Source organism: Convolutriloba macropyga, chromosome 8 (assembly GCF_964194025.1).
Source record: "Convolutriloba macropyga chromosome 8, txConMacr16.3, whole genome shotgun sequence".
Lineage (NCBI taxonomy): Eukaryota > Metazoa > Xenacoelomorpha > Acoela > Convolutidae > Convolutriloba > Convolutriloba macropyga.
Genome location: NC_134475.1, coordinates 49,884,049 through 49,899,048, shown reverse-complemented (window position 1 = coordinate 49,899,048; position 15,000 = coordinate 49,884,049). Strand labels below are relative to the sequence as shown.

At 33.1% G+C, this 15,000-nt stretch overlaps 4 protein-coding genes across 6 annotated transcripts in view; 3 read left to right on the top strand and 1 right to left on the bottom strand.

Moving 5' to 3' along the window:
- LOC142345094 (uncharacterized) overlaps positions 1–2,809 on the top strand; it is a 29,159-nt gene extending 26,350 nt beyond the window's left edge. The window contains exons 3-5 of the mRNA XM_075397179.1: positions 1,559–2,182; positions 2,233–2,514; positions 2,586–2,809. Coding sequence (XP_075253294.1) covers positions 1,559–2,182; positions 2,233–2,514; positions 2,586–2,809 — 1,130 coding nt within the window. The remainder of the gene's footprint in view (positions 1–1,558; positions 2,183–2,232; positions 2,515–2,585) is intronic.
- Positions 1–15,000, bottom strand: part of LOC142344796 (sphingosine-1-phosphate phosphatase 2-like) — a 425,673-nt gene that overhangs the window by 71,325 nt on the left and 339,348 nt on the right. The gene's annotated exons all lie outside the window — the stretch shown is intronic.
- LOC142344795 (putative lysosomal cobalamin transporter) overlaps positions 1–15,000 on the top strand; it is a 358,318-nt gene that overhangs the window by 145,643 nt on the left and 197,675 nt on the right. The window lies entirely within an intron of this gene.
- On the top strand, positions 1,870–9,380 carry LOC142344169 (uncharacterized). The gene is made up of 2 exons (XM_075395702.1): positions 1,870–3,287; positions 8,854–9,380. The coding sequence occupies exons 1-2, from the start codon at positions 2,978–2,980 to the stop codon at positions 9,168–9,170; spliced, it is 627 nt and encodes a 208-aa protein (XP_075251817.1). The 5' UTR covers positions 1,870–2,977; the 3' UTR covers positions 9,171–9,380.

The following is a 15,000-nucleotide window of genomic DNA, read 5'->3' as shown; positions in this document are numbered from 1 at the left end:
ATTTTATTGTTTTTTAAATTAAAAAACACAGGTAGCTAAAAAACTGAAGAAACAGTGGGTTATGTAGCAATCTTTTTTAAAAAAATATTCAGCAAAGTTTCTCAATAAATTGATTCAATATTTCAATACTATACACATTTGATTTATTATCGCCACTTAGGACTACGTTCAACAAAAACGCTATTGGTTTCTCAAACTATTATGTTTTCAATCTTCGAAAAATTCCATATAGTATATTGGGTGCATTTATACCAGGAATAAATAATCAATTTGTGTTACAATAATTAGATTTATTCACAAATTTGGAATAAAATTTACTTAGAATAGAGAAATTGTAGAGTTCCTACGTTTATATTGTATGAAAAATTTTCTTCGTGTATTATTTTTTGAGAATAAAAAATTTGAGAATTATAAAATTTTGAGATTGAATTGCGTGCATGTCATTATGTGGCTCATTAAGTTTTACTCATTTTTATATATGCAGCCGTCAGAATTATCTCGCACACTGTTTGGTTACATTTTCAATCTGCTTTGAACCCTGTCAAGCTCTATTTCAGAACATTTTTTGAGAAAATGTTTTTATAATGCTGGACGCCATAACAATTGTGAAAAAGCAGCTCAAGAAATTTCTGTAGCTAGTTTGTCGTATTCTGTTTATTTGAGTGTCATTTTTTCTGGGACTTGTACTAGTGCCATATTTTTGTACAAATTTTATAACGTTCTTATTTTTCTTGTATTTATGGTAACAACTTGAACCAAATTTGATATATTAGGAGTTGGATGGTAGGTGAAGTAATTTACGCAAAGTGAGTTGAGAACTTTTTTCTTTCCTCCTCGAATTTCAATCAACTGATGAGTCTAAGTTAACTGTAAAAATGAGTGTCATAAAAGTGGCTGAATGATTCGAATTTTTTATTACCCTTTCTATTACGATTAGTTTAGTTCATAATCATTTTAGTTATCAAAAGAATTAGTAAAATAGTAAATTGAAGTTTGGCATTTATTTTGCCGCAATTTTCATTTTAATTGAAAAATTGAAAGAGGGATAAAAATATGTCTTTTTGTTTAGCCTTAAAAATATTTAAGTAAATTTTATTAGTTTTTGCAGTTAAATTGGCTCTATGGCTTCAAAAACTATGTATCTCGGAATTATCAAATATGTTTAACTTTTAAAACTTTTTTTTACTTGTTTAAGTCTCATTAACTTTCATTTTAATTATGTATATTGATGAGTCTTTGGTTATTAAAATCGTGGCCAGGAACGGAATATTGAAATCAGTTTATTTAATCGCCGACTAAATATCATCTCATTATGTTGACTATTGAAATCTATATCAGGACATCTGCAAAGAGACCCCCCCCACTCAAACATATCTTAAAACTTTGTCTCTGAATCCACACAATAGGGTCTTAACTCGGTGCTTATCAAATATTTAGAAAAAATTAAAAGATGTGCAATGAAGAAAACTTGCAGACTTGCTCAGTGGCCAAACATTTGCCACAGAACTGAATGGATTGTCAACAATATCTCACTCATTTACCAATTGTTCTGTTTCAGGGGCTAGTGCAGGAGCTCACGCGCAATTCAGAGGCGCCAGGAGTTCATTTGGAAATGTGAACATCTCTGGTCCGTCAGCTAACTTTTCAGTTGGCTTCCAAGGTCTGTCTACAGGGAACCTGTCTCTGGGTCTTGGGGGTCTAGGCATTGACTTAAATCCTCTTAATCATTTCACTAACTTGGGGCTCGGTGGAGGCGGTGGCGGCGGCGGAGGAGGAGGAGGAGGAGAAGGAGGTGGTGGAAATGGAATTGGAGGTGGTGGTGAAAGTGGAGGCGGAGGAAATGTTGGACAAGGGGAACCGTGTGCGAAAGCTGACGTTGGGAACACAAAAGGGAAAGTTTACGGAGAAATAGGGGGGAGAATTCATGCAGGGGGAAGTCTTTCAGCTTTCAATGCCGGTATCGATGGCTTGGCCACATTTCAAGGTCCATCTGCTAACGCAGGGATTGAAAGTAACGTAAAAGCAAAGTTGACATCAAAAACAGACACCGAAGCAAAGATTTCAGTACGCCGGAATGAAGTGAATGCTAAGGGATCCGTAGGGGGTTTAGCCGGAATCAAAGCGACAGCCGATGCTTCCGCTTATGTCAACGTTAGCACCATAGATGCCCAGGCACTAAGTGGCAAACTCCTATTTTCAGGACTCAAGCACAGGCCAAGGGCTCTGTTAAAGGAAAAGTTTCGGCAGAAATTGAAGGAAAGAAAAGTAAGGAAGCGAGCAAGAAAACAGCAAATGGGAACAAACCTGTAGAAACAAAGTCATCTTCATCCAAGTCATCCAAAATTGAGGCTAAAGTTGAAGCCGGAGGATCTGCAAAAGGTCACCTTTATCAGTACAAAATGGGCGAGAAATCTGGGAAAGGCAAAAGTTTTAATGTTTCTGGAAATTGCAAGAAAGAATATCCAACTTCAGGATCTCCCAATCAGAATAAGGATCCCAATAAGGACAAAGAGGGTGAACCAGATCAAGACGCCCGAAAAGAGTCAAAGTTTCTACAACTTTCAGGGCCATCGGAAATTTCAAAGCAAACGGAGATGCGAATGCGGAGGCAAAAGCTGGTTTCGAAGCTTCTAAACAATTTAAAATTGACAAAAATGGAAAAGAGACTGAAACAGCGTTGAAAAAGTACAGCAAGGCTGATGCTAAAGCGACCGCATCTTCCTCTGCTGATGGTCAATTGTTCAAACTGAACACATACGCTGACAAATATTCCCTTCAAGGACCAGAGTTCACTTCAAAAGGCAAATAAGAAGCAGAAGCAAAACGAGATTTCAATGACAGTTCCACAAAAGTTTCAAAAACTGTGAACGGAAACACAAGTCACGTAAAATCCAGGGACTACAGCTTTGAAACTATCAAAAATTTCAAAGCGGATGGTTCCGTTTCCGGTCAGAGTTTTGGTTACAATTTGGGAGATATGAGGTCCGGAAAGGGGCCTGGATTTTCGGGTGAAGGAAAAATTGATCGCGGAAATGAGGAAACAAAAACAACAGATGGAAAAACCACGAGCAAATCGTGGAACCAGAGAGAAGGCAAATTTGAAAGTGTCAAGTCTGAGCATAATGGTGAACTCAAGTTTGATCAGCTCTTCAATGATGCCATAAAGTACAGAGACCACTTGCGATCAGAAAACCAGAAGTCATTAGATGAAAAAAGTGCTAGCGACAACGACGCAAGACAACAGGGAAATGGCAATACGGAATCGGAAAAGGGTGCAGGATCAAGTGGTAAGCTCGTTTTCTAGACTTACGGTAAACTTCTTTTATTCAACTTGATTAAAACTGTCGCACCTGGTTTAGGCCGGAAGTCTTGAAATTAGGACACTAATTTTATTGGATTTCCGTGAACTTAAACATGAAAATTTCACTATCCCTCACATTTGAAAAGTGACATCTTCAAATTTCCTTTTCTTAGTCTGACGTTTAATTGTAAAATTTTATCGGAGTAGGCATTGAATAAAGTACCTCTGATCAAATAATTGTAATCAAATCCTTCAATCATTGAATTTGAAATAATCTAAATGCCCAATCTAGATACCCCATGGCAGCAGAATTACTTTTAGGGACATGACTGTGTTGGAAACCACTCTGCTTAGCTATCCTGGAGATATATTAGCACAAATTGATGATACTTTGACATCCCGTGTGTTCGTTGACAATATGTTGATGAGCTGAAAACAGATCTCTAGAGTCAGAACTGATAATGAGACGACTGAAAACAGATCTCTAGGGTCCACCAGTGGTATCTCTGCGGCTTTCATGTATTACTCTTTTTTTTGATAAATGGTGTGTTGATTTATGTTGAAAATGATGGATACGTCAGAAAAAAAATAATTATTTTAATTAACAAGAAGAAAAAGATGATCAGGCACAAAAAACTTCAGCTATAAAGTATTGCATGAAGATGGTCCACGACTCATCAAATGAGCAGCAATTCTACCAAACAACGAATGTCTGTTCTTCATCTCTTCCTGATCTCATAAGGATTCTTATATTTCTATCCTGAATTAGTTTTATAATCGGCAGTTCTTACATTTGCTAGTCTTACTTATCTCCCTCAACCGTTACTCTGTTGTCCTGCGCTACTGAGATAAAACTACCTATAAACTGCGAGATTTAAAAATGATGTTATTTTTAATTGTTTTAGTCATTTATCGCGAGGCCGCCTTTTTTATTTCTTCAGTCAAATTATTGCTTTTTGTGTACGCATCTTAGCAAAAAAGAAACATAATTTTTTAGCCCTTATAGTACACTTTTCATTTTCATCAACTAACATACAAATGTTAAGGCAGGTTGAAAAGGACAGGTATTTAAAAAATCCAAAGAAAAATATAAGAAAAACGAAAACTGTGTGGTTGAAGATAGGGGCGTAGTGGTATTAATTTATATATAATGATACCTTTGATATAAAAATCTTAATTTGATATAAATTAAATTTGCCATTTAAAAATTATTAGGTTATGCAACCTTGCAACTTTGCATAGAAAGAAAAGATAGTTGAATTTTCATTATTTTTTTTTTGAAAAAGTAATACTCAAAGGACAAAAACAGAAAAGCCCCTTTTTTAAGAAGTAATCCCTCTGACTTTCTCTCCCCAGTTTAGACCATATTTATTTCAGATTTTTACTTTCTTGGTGTTTACTAGGCTTCTGATATAACCGATGAAAAAAAAAAGAAAATACTCAAAACATTTTTTTCCTAAAAATTATTATCAAATCTTCTTCAACTCAAAATCAACTTTTCAAACAATATAGTAGCAAGTGGCTGCTTTTTTGGTTGTGTATGCATGATCAATATTAATAAACGTGAGTTATTCTGAAATTGTACCGAAACTTGAGAAAACAATTTTTCAAGAGACTGAGAAAAACCAAACAAATTAGCCAATATTCTTTCAACTTTTTGCAAAATTTATCGGCCTCTCGAATCAACCATTTTATCTATTTTGTGCACACAAAATTCTCTATAATATTTACTTTTCGTAATGTTCTATTCAGGGAAAAAGTATAGGAGCATTAGAACAACGAACATCGGTTATGAATAACATTAAAAAAATTTTTAATCGAAATAAATTAGTCTTGCAGGTGAAACGTTACATAAAATCTATTATCCACGTTTCTTAGTTCATTGGTATGTTTGAGAGTACTCAGAGTTTATCAAATATGGGATACCTAAGACGAAAAAATGAGAACAATTGTTTTTTTTGACAGGCTCTCTATAGCTCATTATGTTTCCAGTGACTTTCAAAATTAAATTTTTTATTGGTTTTTGGTGCACTAAATTTCGGTCGGAAATTTTTGTAAATAAGCATTGTTTTTCTGTTCAAAAATGAAAAAGTACCATAGAAGTCTTTAAGTTTTATAGAGGTGATTTTTACGCTTACGTTCAATCTATAGAAAAAAATAATTATTTTAATTAACAAGAAGAAAAAGATGATCAGGCACAAAAAACTTCAGCTATAAAGTATTGCATGAAGATGGTCCACGACTCATCAAATGAGCAGCAATTCTACCAAACAACGAATGTCTGTTCTTCATCTCTTCCTGATCTCATAAGGATTCTTATATTTCTATCCTGAATCAGTTTTATAATCGGCAGTTCTTACATTTGCTAGTCTTACTTATCTCCCTCAACCGTTACTCTGTTGTCCTGCGCTACTGAGATAAAACTACCTATAAACCGCGAGATTTAAAAATGATGTTATTTTTAATTGTTTTAGTCATTTATCGCGAGGCCGCCTTTTTTATTTCTTCAGTCAAATTATTGCTTTTTGTGTACGCATCTTAGCAAAAAAGAAACATAATTTTTTAGCCCTTATAGTACACTTTTCATTTTCATCAACTAACATACAAATGTTAAGGCAGGTTGAAAAGGACAGGTATTTAAAAAAATCCAAAGAAAAATATAAGAAAAACGAAAACTGTGTGGTTGAAGATAGGGGCGTAGTGGTATTAGTTTATATATAATGATACCTTTGATATAAATATCTTAATTTGATATAAATTAAATTTGCCATTTAAAAATTATTAGGTTATGCAACCTTGCAACTTTGCATAGAAAGAAAAGATAGTTGAATTTTCATTATTTTTTTTTTGAAAAAGTAATACTCAAAGGACAAAAACAGAAAAGCCCCTTTTTTAAGAAGTAATCCCTCTGACTTTCTCTCCCCAGTTTAGACCATATTTATTTCAGATTTTTACTTTCTTGGTGTTTACTAGGCTTCTGATATAACCGATGAAAAAAAAAAGAAAATACTCAAAACATTTTTTTCCTAAAAATTATTATCAAATCTTCTTCAACTCAAAATCAACTTTTCAAACAATATAGTAGCAAGTGGCTGCTTTTTTGGTTGTGTATGCATGATCAATATTAATAAACGTGAGTTATTCTGAAATTGTACCGAAACTTGAGAAAACAATTTTTCAAGAGACTGAGAAAAACCAAACAAATTAGCCAATATTCTTTCAACTTTTTGCAAAATTTATCGGCCTCTCGAATCAACCATTTTATCTATTTTGTGCACACAAAATTCTCTATAATATTTACTTTTCGTAATGTTCTATTCAGGGAAAAAGTATAGGAGCATTAGAACAACGAACATCGGTTATGAATAACATTAAAAAATTTTTTAATCGAAATAAATTAGTCTTGCAGGTGAAACGTTACATAAAATCTATTATCCACGTTTCTTAGTTCATTGGTATGTTTGAGAGTACTCAGAGTTTATCAAATATGGGATACCTAAGACGAAAAAATGAGAACAATTGTTTTTTTTGACAGGCTCTCTATAGCTCATTATGTTTCCAGTGACTTTCAAAATTAAATTTTTTATTGGTTTTTGGTGCACTAAATTTCGGTCGGAAATTTTTGTAAATAAGCATTGTTTTTCTGTTCAAAAATGAAAAAGTACCATAGAAGTCTTTAAGTTTTATAGAGGTGATTTTTACGCTTACGTTCAATCTATAGAGGTGACTTTTGAAGGGACATTCAAAATATAACAGAAAACTTAAGCAAACTTGACAACAGTGAAATAAATTGACTTCGATGCTTCTGTTGTCCATTTATTCGTGTCATATTTATTAGGAATTAGACTTAACGCAAATTGTATTGAGTTTGTTCTCATTTTTGCAATTCAACCATTAAAAACAGTTACAGTTTTTTTCATGTAAAGCTTTTTTCAAATACAGCAAAACTCTAGCTAAAGCCATGTCCTCCAGTTAATAGGTGTTTAATTTGAATAAAGTTAAATAGGCTGTTACAATTTCAAACTTTTCAAACAATGTAGTAGCAAATAGCTACTTTATTTGGTTTTGTTTGCGGGATACCGTATCAAAATTAATAAATGTAAATTATTGTGAAATTGTAATAAAACTAAAGAAAACAATTTTTCAAGAAAATGAGTAAAAACCAAACAAATTAGCCCAATTTCTTCCATTTTTTGATGAAGTTATTGGCCTCTCAAACCAAACATTTTATCTATTTTTGCACACACAAAAGGTTTTATAATGTTCACTATTCGTAATGTTCGGTTCAAGGGAAAAGTATAGGAACATTAGTTCATGAATAACATTAAAAACTGTTTAATAATTTAGAAAAGTTACATGAAACCTATTTTGTACCTCTTTTAGTTCATTGGTTTGTTTGAGAGTTCTGAGATTTTGCCTGAGATAATATGGGATACCTAAGACGAAAAAATGAGAATTTTTAGTTTTTTTAAGAAGAAACGAAAAACCTATTTCTAATAGTTTTCTAATCTCACAGTAGCTCATGATGTTTCCGGTTACTTTCAAAATTAAGTTATCTATTGGTCTGTGGTGCACTACATAATTCGGCAACAAGCTTTGTGAAGAGGCAATCAGTAGTTTTTCGCTTCAAATAATGAAAAAAAACTGAAATAAGAAACTTTTTATAGAAAAATATTTATTTACCTTTTTCTTGCAGATTTCTGCGCAAACATCCACTTTACCTTTAACACCTTGACTTTTATAGAAGTGAATTTTACGATTTCGTAGACGTTCAAGCTACAGAGTTGACTTTTTGGGTGACATTCAAAACACAACAGAAAACGTAAGGAAACTTGACAGTAAAATAATTTGGCTTCGATGCTTCTGTTATCCAATTATTCGTGTCTTGTTAATTAGGAATTAGATTCAACGCAAATTGTATTGAGTGTGCGCAGTCTCGCACGAATCGTCTTGTTATATTTTTTATCTCTCATTTTTTTTTACTTGTGTTCAGGTTTCTCAAACGAAAATAAAAGCAGCATCACACATTAAACGCTCCAAATTAATTGTTAGCTCGACTTTTTGCTTAACGCTGCGAAACGTTGAGTTTAACTTCCAGAACCTCCCCGATACCCCGATGAAAGATTTTTCCTAAAATCTAACCTCAAGTAAAATTGCCGAGCGGTGTGCTGTAAGAAGCCGAGAATTGAAAAAAAAATCCAATTCATCGAAAGATAACTTGGAAAAAGTCAAACACTAACATTTTTTGCATCTGTTGAATGATGCCCCTTCGGTGGAAACAAAAAACATGTAAAAACTATTCACCAATTTCTTAACAAGAAAGTGAACTTTGATTGCAAGCACAATTAATTCATTTTTTGATTTTAAATTTTTGATTTTCCGTTCATTTTGATCAAATTCCTATCTTCCCTATATTTTTTGTGGCCCCTTCTAAAAGTTTAAAAAATGAAGTGGGGAAGGGAAGTTTTTTCAATTATTCCTTTTCAGTATGGATATCATTAGTTCACTAAATATCCGAATAGAAATCTAATCAGCGCATTGATTTGTTTCAGATCAAATTCAAAATGAAGACAAGCTTGACCAGGACAAACAAGCCGTGATAGACTTGATGGAGATGATTGTAAACGAATCGGGAGAGAGCACCCCAACTGCAGCTGATTTGGAAGAGTTTTACAAACAGGACAAGGAAAACCTAGAAGGAGACCTTGCAGATGACAATTCAACTTCTGAAAGTGAGGAAGAAAAAGAACTGTGTGACTTCTGCAAAAAATCTGGAACGCCCCGATGTATTAAATGCCTTCTTGGAAAGTCGAGCAAAAAAATCAAGAAAATGGGAGCAGCTGAAAACATTTATGGTTTTTCAGCATAATTTTTATTTGTGTTGCCATGATCCTTGCAAGTGCGTCAAAAACTGCAACTATCACTGTGACTGAAAATTTAGAAATTATCTAACTTGAAACTGCATAGAGCACTATCTAATAATGACATCAACTTGAAGTAGAATTAGATGGTTGAAAGGGAATTATGTCAGAAGTTTTGTAAAAATATTTTTCTTAAAAAATCATAAAATTTGATGCCACGCGTTTTTGTGATTAGCTATGAGGTCAATTTCAATCATGTCTTCTCGAAGCCCATGGGAAAATCAATATTAGGATAAAGAGATAAGATTTTAAAAGGAAACAAAATTACAAAAAAAATCCAAATTTTTATTTGAAATTATGAAAATTTGTGTTATCGAAGTCGAATAGAAAAAAGTAACTAGAAAAACCGCTTAGCAGATTAATTTTGGTTGCAGTAAAAAAGGAAGGGGGTCCTGGAGTTACTAGGATTGACTTACTCTTCAGGAAAAAAAATTTAATATTGGTTAGTGTTCAAAATTAGGTTTCGAACAATTATTTTTTAACGTCTTAACAGCCATAGACTGTCCACTCAAAGCACTATATAGTTTTACCTAATGCACATTATGAAGCCGATTTCACTTTCAGTTAGCAACTCTATGCCATAGGACTCAAAGAATCAAAACTTCCATAAAAAATATGAAAACTAAGAGTCGAAGACAATAAAACATGAGTAGTTCCTTGAAATGGGAACTATCAAAATCCATATAATGAGAAAAAATTTCAGAAGGAACCAAAATTATTTTAAAAATCTTATTTTTGTTTTAAAACTAAGAAAACTTGTGGCATCGAAGTCATAAAACCAACAGTTAGCAGATAAAAAATTACCAGATCAATTTGCGTGGCAGTAAAAAAGAAGGCGGTACCTTAGTAATTACTGAGACTGACTTCATGAAAATAAGCCTAAAACTGGTTAGTGTTCAAACACAGTTTTCAAAAAAAATTTTATAGTCCTAATAGCCATTAAATTTAATAGACGTTAAAAAGTTCAAAAAATACGCAAATTTATGCCTCGATGTGAAAATAAGGGAGTTCGTCATTCTTTAGTCAACAATAAGACATCACAAAATGTTTTACGATTATAAAAGCAAAAGAGAAGCAGGCAAAAACCGAAAATTCAGTAGAAAAGTGCAAGAAAATGTCGAACCCATTTAAACCATAATCTTTTCTCTGAAAACTTACTCTATTATCCAGTGAGCGTCTTCCCTAAATACCGTTTATACGTCTTCCCTAAATAGTCTTAGTAGAAACTAAATTCAATAGCACTTAAAAAATTCAATAAAAACGCAAAGTTATGCCTCGATAGGAAAGTAAGGATATTTGTCATACTCTAGTCAACAATAAGACATCACAATAAGTCTTATGATTACGAAAGCAAAAGCAGAATCAGGTAAAAAAAAACGAAAATTCAGGAGAAAAGTGCTAGAAAGTTTCCAAGCCATTTAAACCCTTTTTTCCCTGAAAAAATTATCTTTGATCCATTAGAATAGTGAGATAATATTTCAAAGGGAACCAAAATTACAAAAAATCTCAAAAAATTAAAAAAAATTATTACAACTCTTGTCATCGGAGTTAAAGAAAGAAGTTACAAGACAAAATCAATAGCCAGATCAATTTTAGTTGCTGTAGAAGAAAGCAGGTCCTATCAATACTGTGACTGACTTACAACTCACGAAAATAAGTGGTTTTTTCATTAATGTCAAAAAAATCTGAAAAATTGATTTTAAAGTCCTAACATTAAATTCAAGACTTTTCGACGGAGGTAAAAAATACTACGCTATGCCTCAATGGGAAGGCAAGGATGTTTGCCATCAATATGCCATCAATGAGACATCACAATAAATCCTATGGTTATGAAAACAACCACAAATAAAGGCAAAAATAAAAAAAATCAGCCGAAATGCAAGAAGAAAGTGCCGAAGCCAATTAAACCATAATCCTTTCCCAAAAAACTTTATTGATGATCCGTTGGACAACTCTTGAAAACCAACGGAATTATCCATATTGGGATAATGAGATAAAGTTTTAAAAGAAACCAAAATTACAAAAAAAATCAGAATTTTTTCTTTAACTTATGAAAACTAGTGTTATCGAAGTGAAACTAATAGTTTGCAGAAAAAGCCGCCTATCACAGTAAATTCGGTTGCATTAAAGAGGAAATGGTTCCTGTCATTACTAAGACTGCTTTACTGTTCATGAAAATAGGTATATTATCGTTAAATGTTCAAAAAAAAATTGAAAAAAACAATTCACTGAGCGTGTTTATGCTATAGGACTCCCAAAATGTAGTAAAGTCTCAAAAAGCAAACCAACTTTTCATTAAAAATTTCAAAAAATTCAGTGTCGAAGACAAAAAAAACATGAGCGATTCCTTGAATACGAATTTTTGTTCATTGGATATCTTTTGCCTATAAATGAGGTTTGTCATTAGCGGAACCTCGATATGAAAAGTGACTAGTCTCTAAGTGACTTAAAAGACAGAAATAAATAGCAAATTTTTCTAATAAAAACAGCTCTCAAATTGAATTCGAGTTTTTTTTATTGATTTTAAACTTCCGCATGTGACCAGAACTAGCCTTTTTATTGTTCTGTTGGTAAAAAAAAATGGTCTGATTTTGTAGCTGGAAATGTAAATTTGAAAGAATATTTTTTAGAAAAGCCTTAATTTGAACCAAAATTACGGTCTAATGGAAATTTAAGCTAGGAAACGGTAACTGAAAAACAGTTTTTTTTTTCAAATTATATAGGGGAAAAAGTCGACAATACCATACATGTAGAAATAATACGTGGTGAATTTCAGTTCGATAAGTACAAAAGAGAGCAAGGTTTGCTTAGAAGAATTTAAGTAGAGAGAAATTGATCCGTTGAAAACATGAGCGTCCATAACTTTGCCAAAACTCAAAACCCTACTTCCTAAAGTCCGATCGACCTTAAAACTGGTGATTCTTTAGACGCATATGCATTGAGAAAAACAACGGTCTTTTCCAGTACCCAAAACAGTTCATTTTGCCTTTTTTATTAAACAAAAAAAGAGGACAATTGAAATTTTAACCGTTCATTTTCCTATTAAATTAAAAAAAGGAGGATAAGTGAATTTTTTTTTCTGCTTCTATGAGACAAACAACGCTTTTGCCAGAATGAAAATATCTAACAAAATACACATTCAAACGTGAAGAAAGCAAATTAGTTATTGTTCAGTTTCAGGTTCTTGACGCAAAAAATTAGTTATAGGAAAATGGTTCTAACTTTTCCTGAGTTTTTCTATCAGTGGGACCATAAAGTGAAATGTTGAAAATTAGTTAAAGAGTAACAATTGCTACCACTAATTGCTTGCAAAAGAGCTCAAGCAATAATTTGTGCGAGCATCCGTTGTTGATTTTGAATAGGAACCAGTACGCATGCGTTCGCTAATGATTGTTGAGCATGAAACGTTAGTTTACTTGAGTTCTGAAATGATCAAAACAATTAAACAGCGGATTTCCGGTCATCTTGAGCGAACATTTACTTAAGATAAACTACAGCGCGTGACTTATAGGTCAGATCAAAATCTTCCAAAAGGAACGACACGTTACGTTATGCTGATAAAAATGATAAAACTGAGTACTCTTAGGCTGACGAAAAAGGCTCTGAGACAGAGTTACGCGCCCGAGGAAAAGAGGTTTTTATTCAAAATTGAGAGAAAGAGAAAACGCTCAATTCCAGAAGCTGGTTCTTAGTGAGGGAAGAATTGTTATTATTCAGTGAGTTCTTTGTGAAAAAACAATTTTGAAAGTTGCAGTGAGTGAGATTGCAAAGTTATTCGAGATTGTTTTTGGTGAGAGGACATGAAGCTCGGCCAATAACTTTGGGCGCTAGCCAGTCCCCAGCTAGAATCCTTCTAACGACAAAAATACAAAATTTTACACTTACGTACCATCTCTATGATCAGGTCATTGAAAACTTGTCAGATTGAAATTTTAAACAAAAACGAAATGTTTTCTGGGTTATATAGGCAAAGTGTAACTTGTAGTATAAATCTTTGTTCATATACGTTAATTATTTAAAAATTTTTAATTTTAATCTAGAACTGACTCTATGAAAAGACCTAATGTAATTCCTGGTGCGGGGGTCACACTTTAATTAAATTACACGGTCCAGGACCCTTGTTAAAGTCAAGGCTATATCCTTTTGTAAGTCCAGCCAAAATCTTCTCATAGACTAAGTTAATTAAACTAGAAGTTTAGCAATCATCCAGGTTCAATCTTGTAACCTTCTCCAGCTTTATTCAATTAGTAACTAATTTTGCTGCATGATGTCCTTAATTTTTTGAAAAACGAGACATTGCTACGGCGAGCGTCATTCGGGGACTTTTTTGTTGTCTTGGCGAATTCCAGGACACTGTTTTGTCTAATTTATTTCCAGGACACGTTTTATTGTCTAGCCAAATTCGAGGACGGTTGTTTTGGTTCCATTCAAAGTCGAGAAAAGCACTCAAAGTCCATAAAATTCTTTTCATACCAAAAATCTATCCCGGACAGTCTTTTCATGTCCTATATCGGTCGAGAACGGTATTATAATAATTCAAGATCCAGAATGGAGATTGTAATGCCAAATTGTTTTGTGCCAATTTCAACAGCTTGTGTACGTCATTATGTGGATCAATTCAGTGTTCAATTTCGAGAACCACTAAAGTTTAGAAGGCCTTGATTTATTTAGGGAATCTAGGCATGTATTTATTTGCATTAGCAATTTAAATCATGTATTCGAATAAGTGCCGAACAATTTTCCGGCAGCCAACTTCACCGTTTCACCAAATGCAGAGGACGGACTCGACTTAGTCCATGTAGTGACTAAAAACAGCACGTTATCAAATTGATTAAAAATTGAATTAATAATTTGATGAAAACTCTTGGTTGTTGTTTTGTTTTACGAATGATAAAACCAACGATAAGTTGATATACAAAGCATATTTTTCCGGATATTATTGTTGAAAACTTTTCAGTCAATAATTAATTGCTGTCAGCTGTTAGTTTAAAGAGACTTTCGTTTTTGAGATTTAAAAAGTAATCACCAAGATAGAGCTTAGAGAACATGAAAAGTAAGTCCTAGAAAATTGATATCCTAGTTCAAAAAGATTCTAAAAAACAATTCCATTACAGACAATGACAATTCTTTCCAAAAACAAATATTTTACACGAAATCAACTTCGGTGTTCTCTGAACAGAGAAATCTATGTCTTTGCTTTTTTTCGCGTCCATTACAAAATTCAGACTATTTCTCAAAGTTTCGGCAGAATTTAGCTTGCTTGTAACGCTAACAGGCTGTTTCCGGCCCCCTGACGTTTTTGTACCCCCCCCCCCCCCCTCCAAAAAAATTATTGATCACATGACCGAAATCAAGTGTTATTAGGTTATTTCGAGAGATCTCTTCTCATTTCACTCAAAAACTTTGGCGAAGCGCGCCCTGGTCTCAATTCTAAAAACATTTTTGTTAAAAAAAATTGTCAAAAAAGTTAAGTCTTTTTAATCAAAAACACTTCCTTTCTTTTTTCAAATTGCCTTTCATTTTTCCAAAAATTGCTTCTCTGATGCTTTCCAATGATTGGAGTTTATCAAGCAATGTTTAGGGTCTGTCATGCAATTTATTGGCTCTCACACTACTGTTCATTTACGCAAATCACACCAAAATTTTTTCGGATGTCATTTTTGCAGCTGTTAAAAAGCAACCAATTAACTGACAGACAAGACTAATTTCAAACTTGTCTCTCAAAAAGTCTTGTGTACGTTTTGCTCAACATTTCACAATTGTTTTTATATTCTTTGA

What these genes read in the sequence shown, in the direction of transcription:
- LOC142344169 (XM_075395702.1), top strand. Translation starts at nt 2,978, where the DNA reads ATGAGGTCCGGAAAGGGGCCTGGATTTTCGGGTGAAGGAAAAATTGAT. An exon ending in AAAGGGTGCAGGATCAAGTG is followed by an intron (nt 3,288 to 8,853) that starts GTAAGCTCGTTT and finishes GATTTGTTTCAG; the next exon opens with ATCAAATTCAAAATGAAGAC.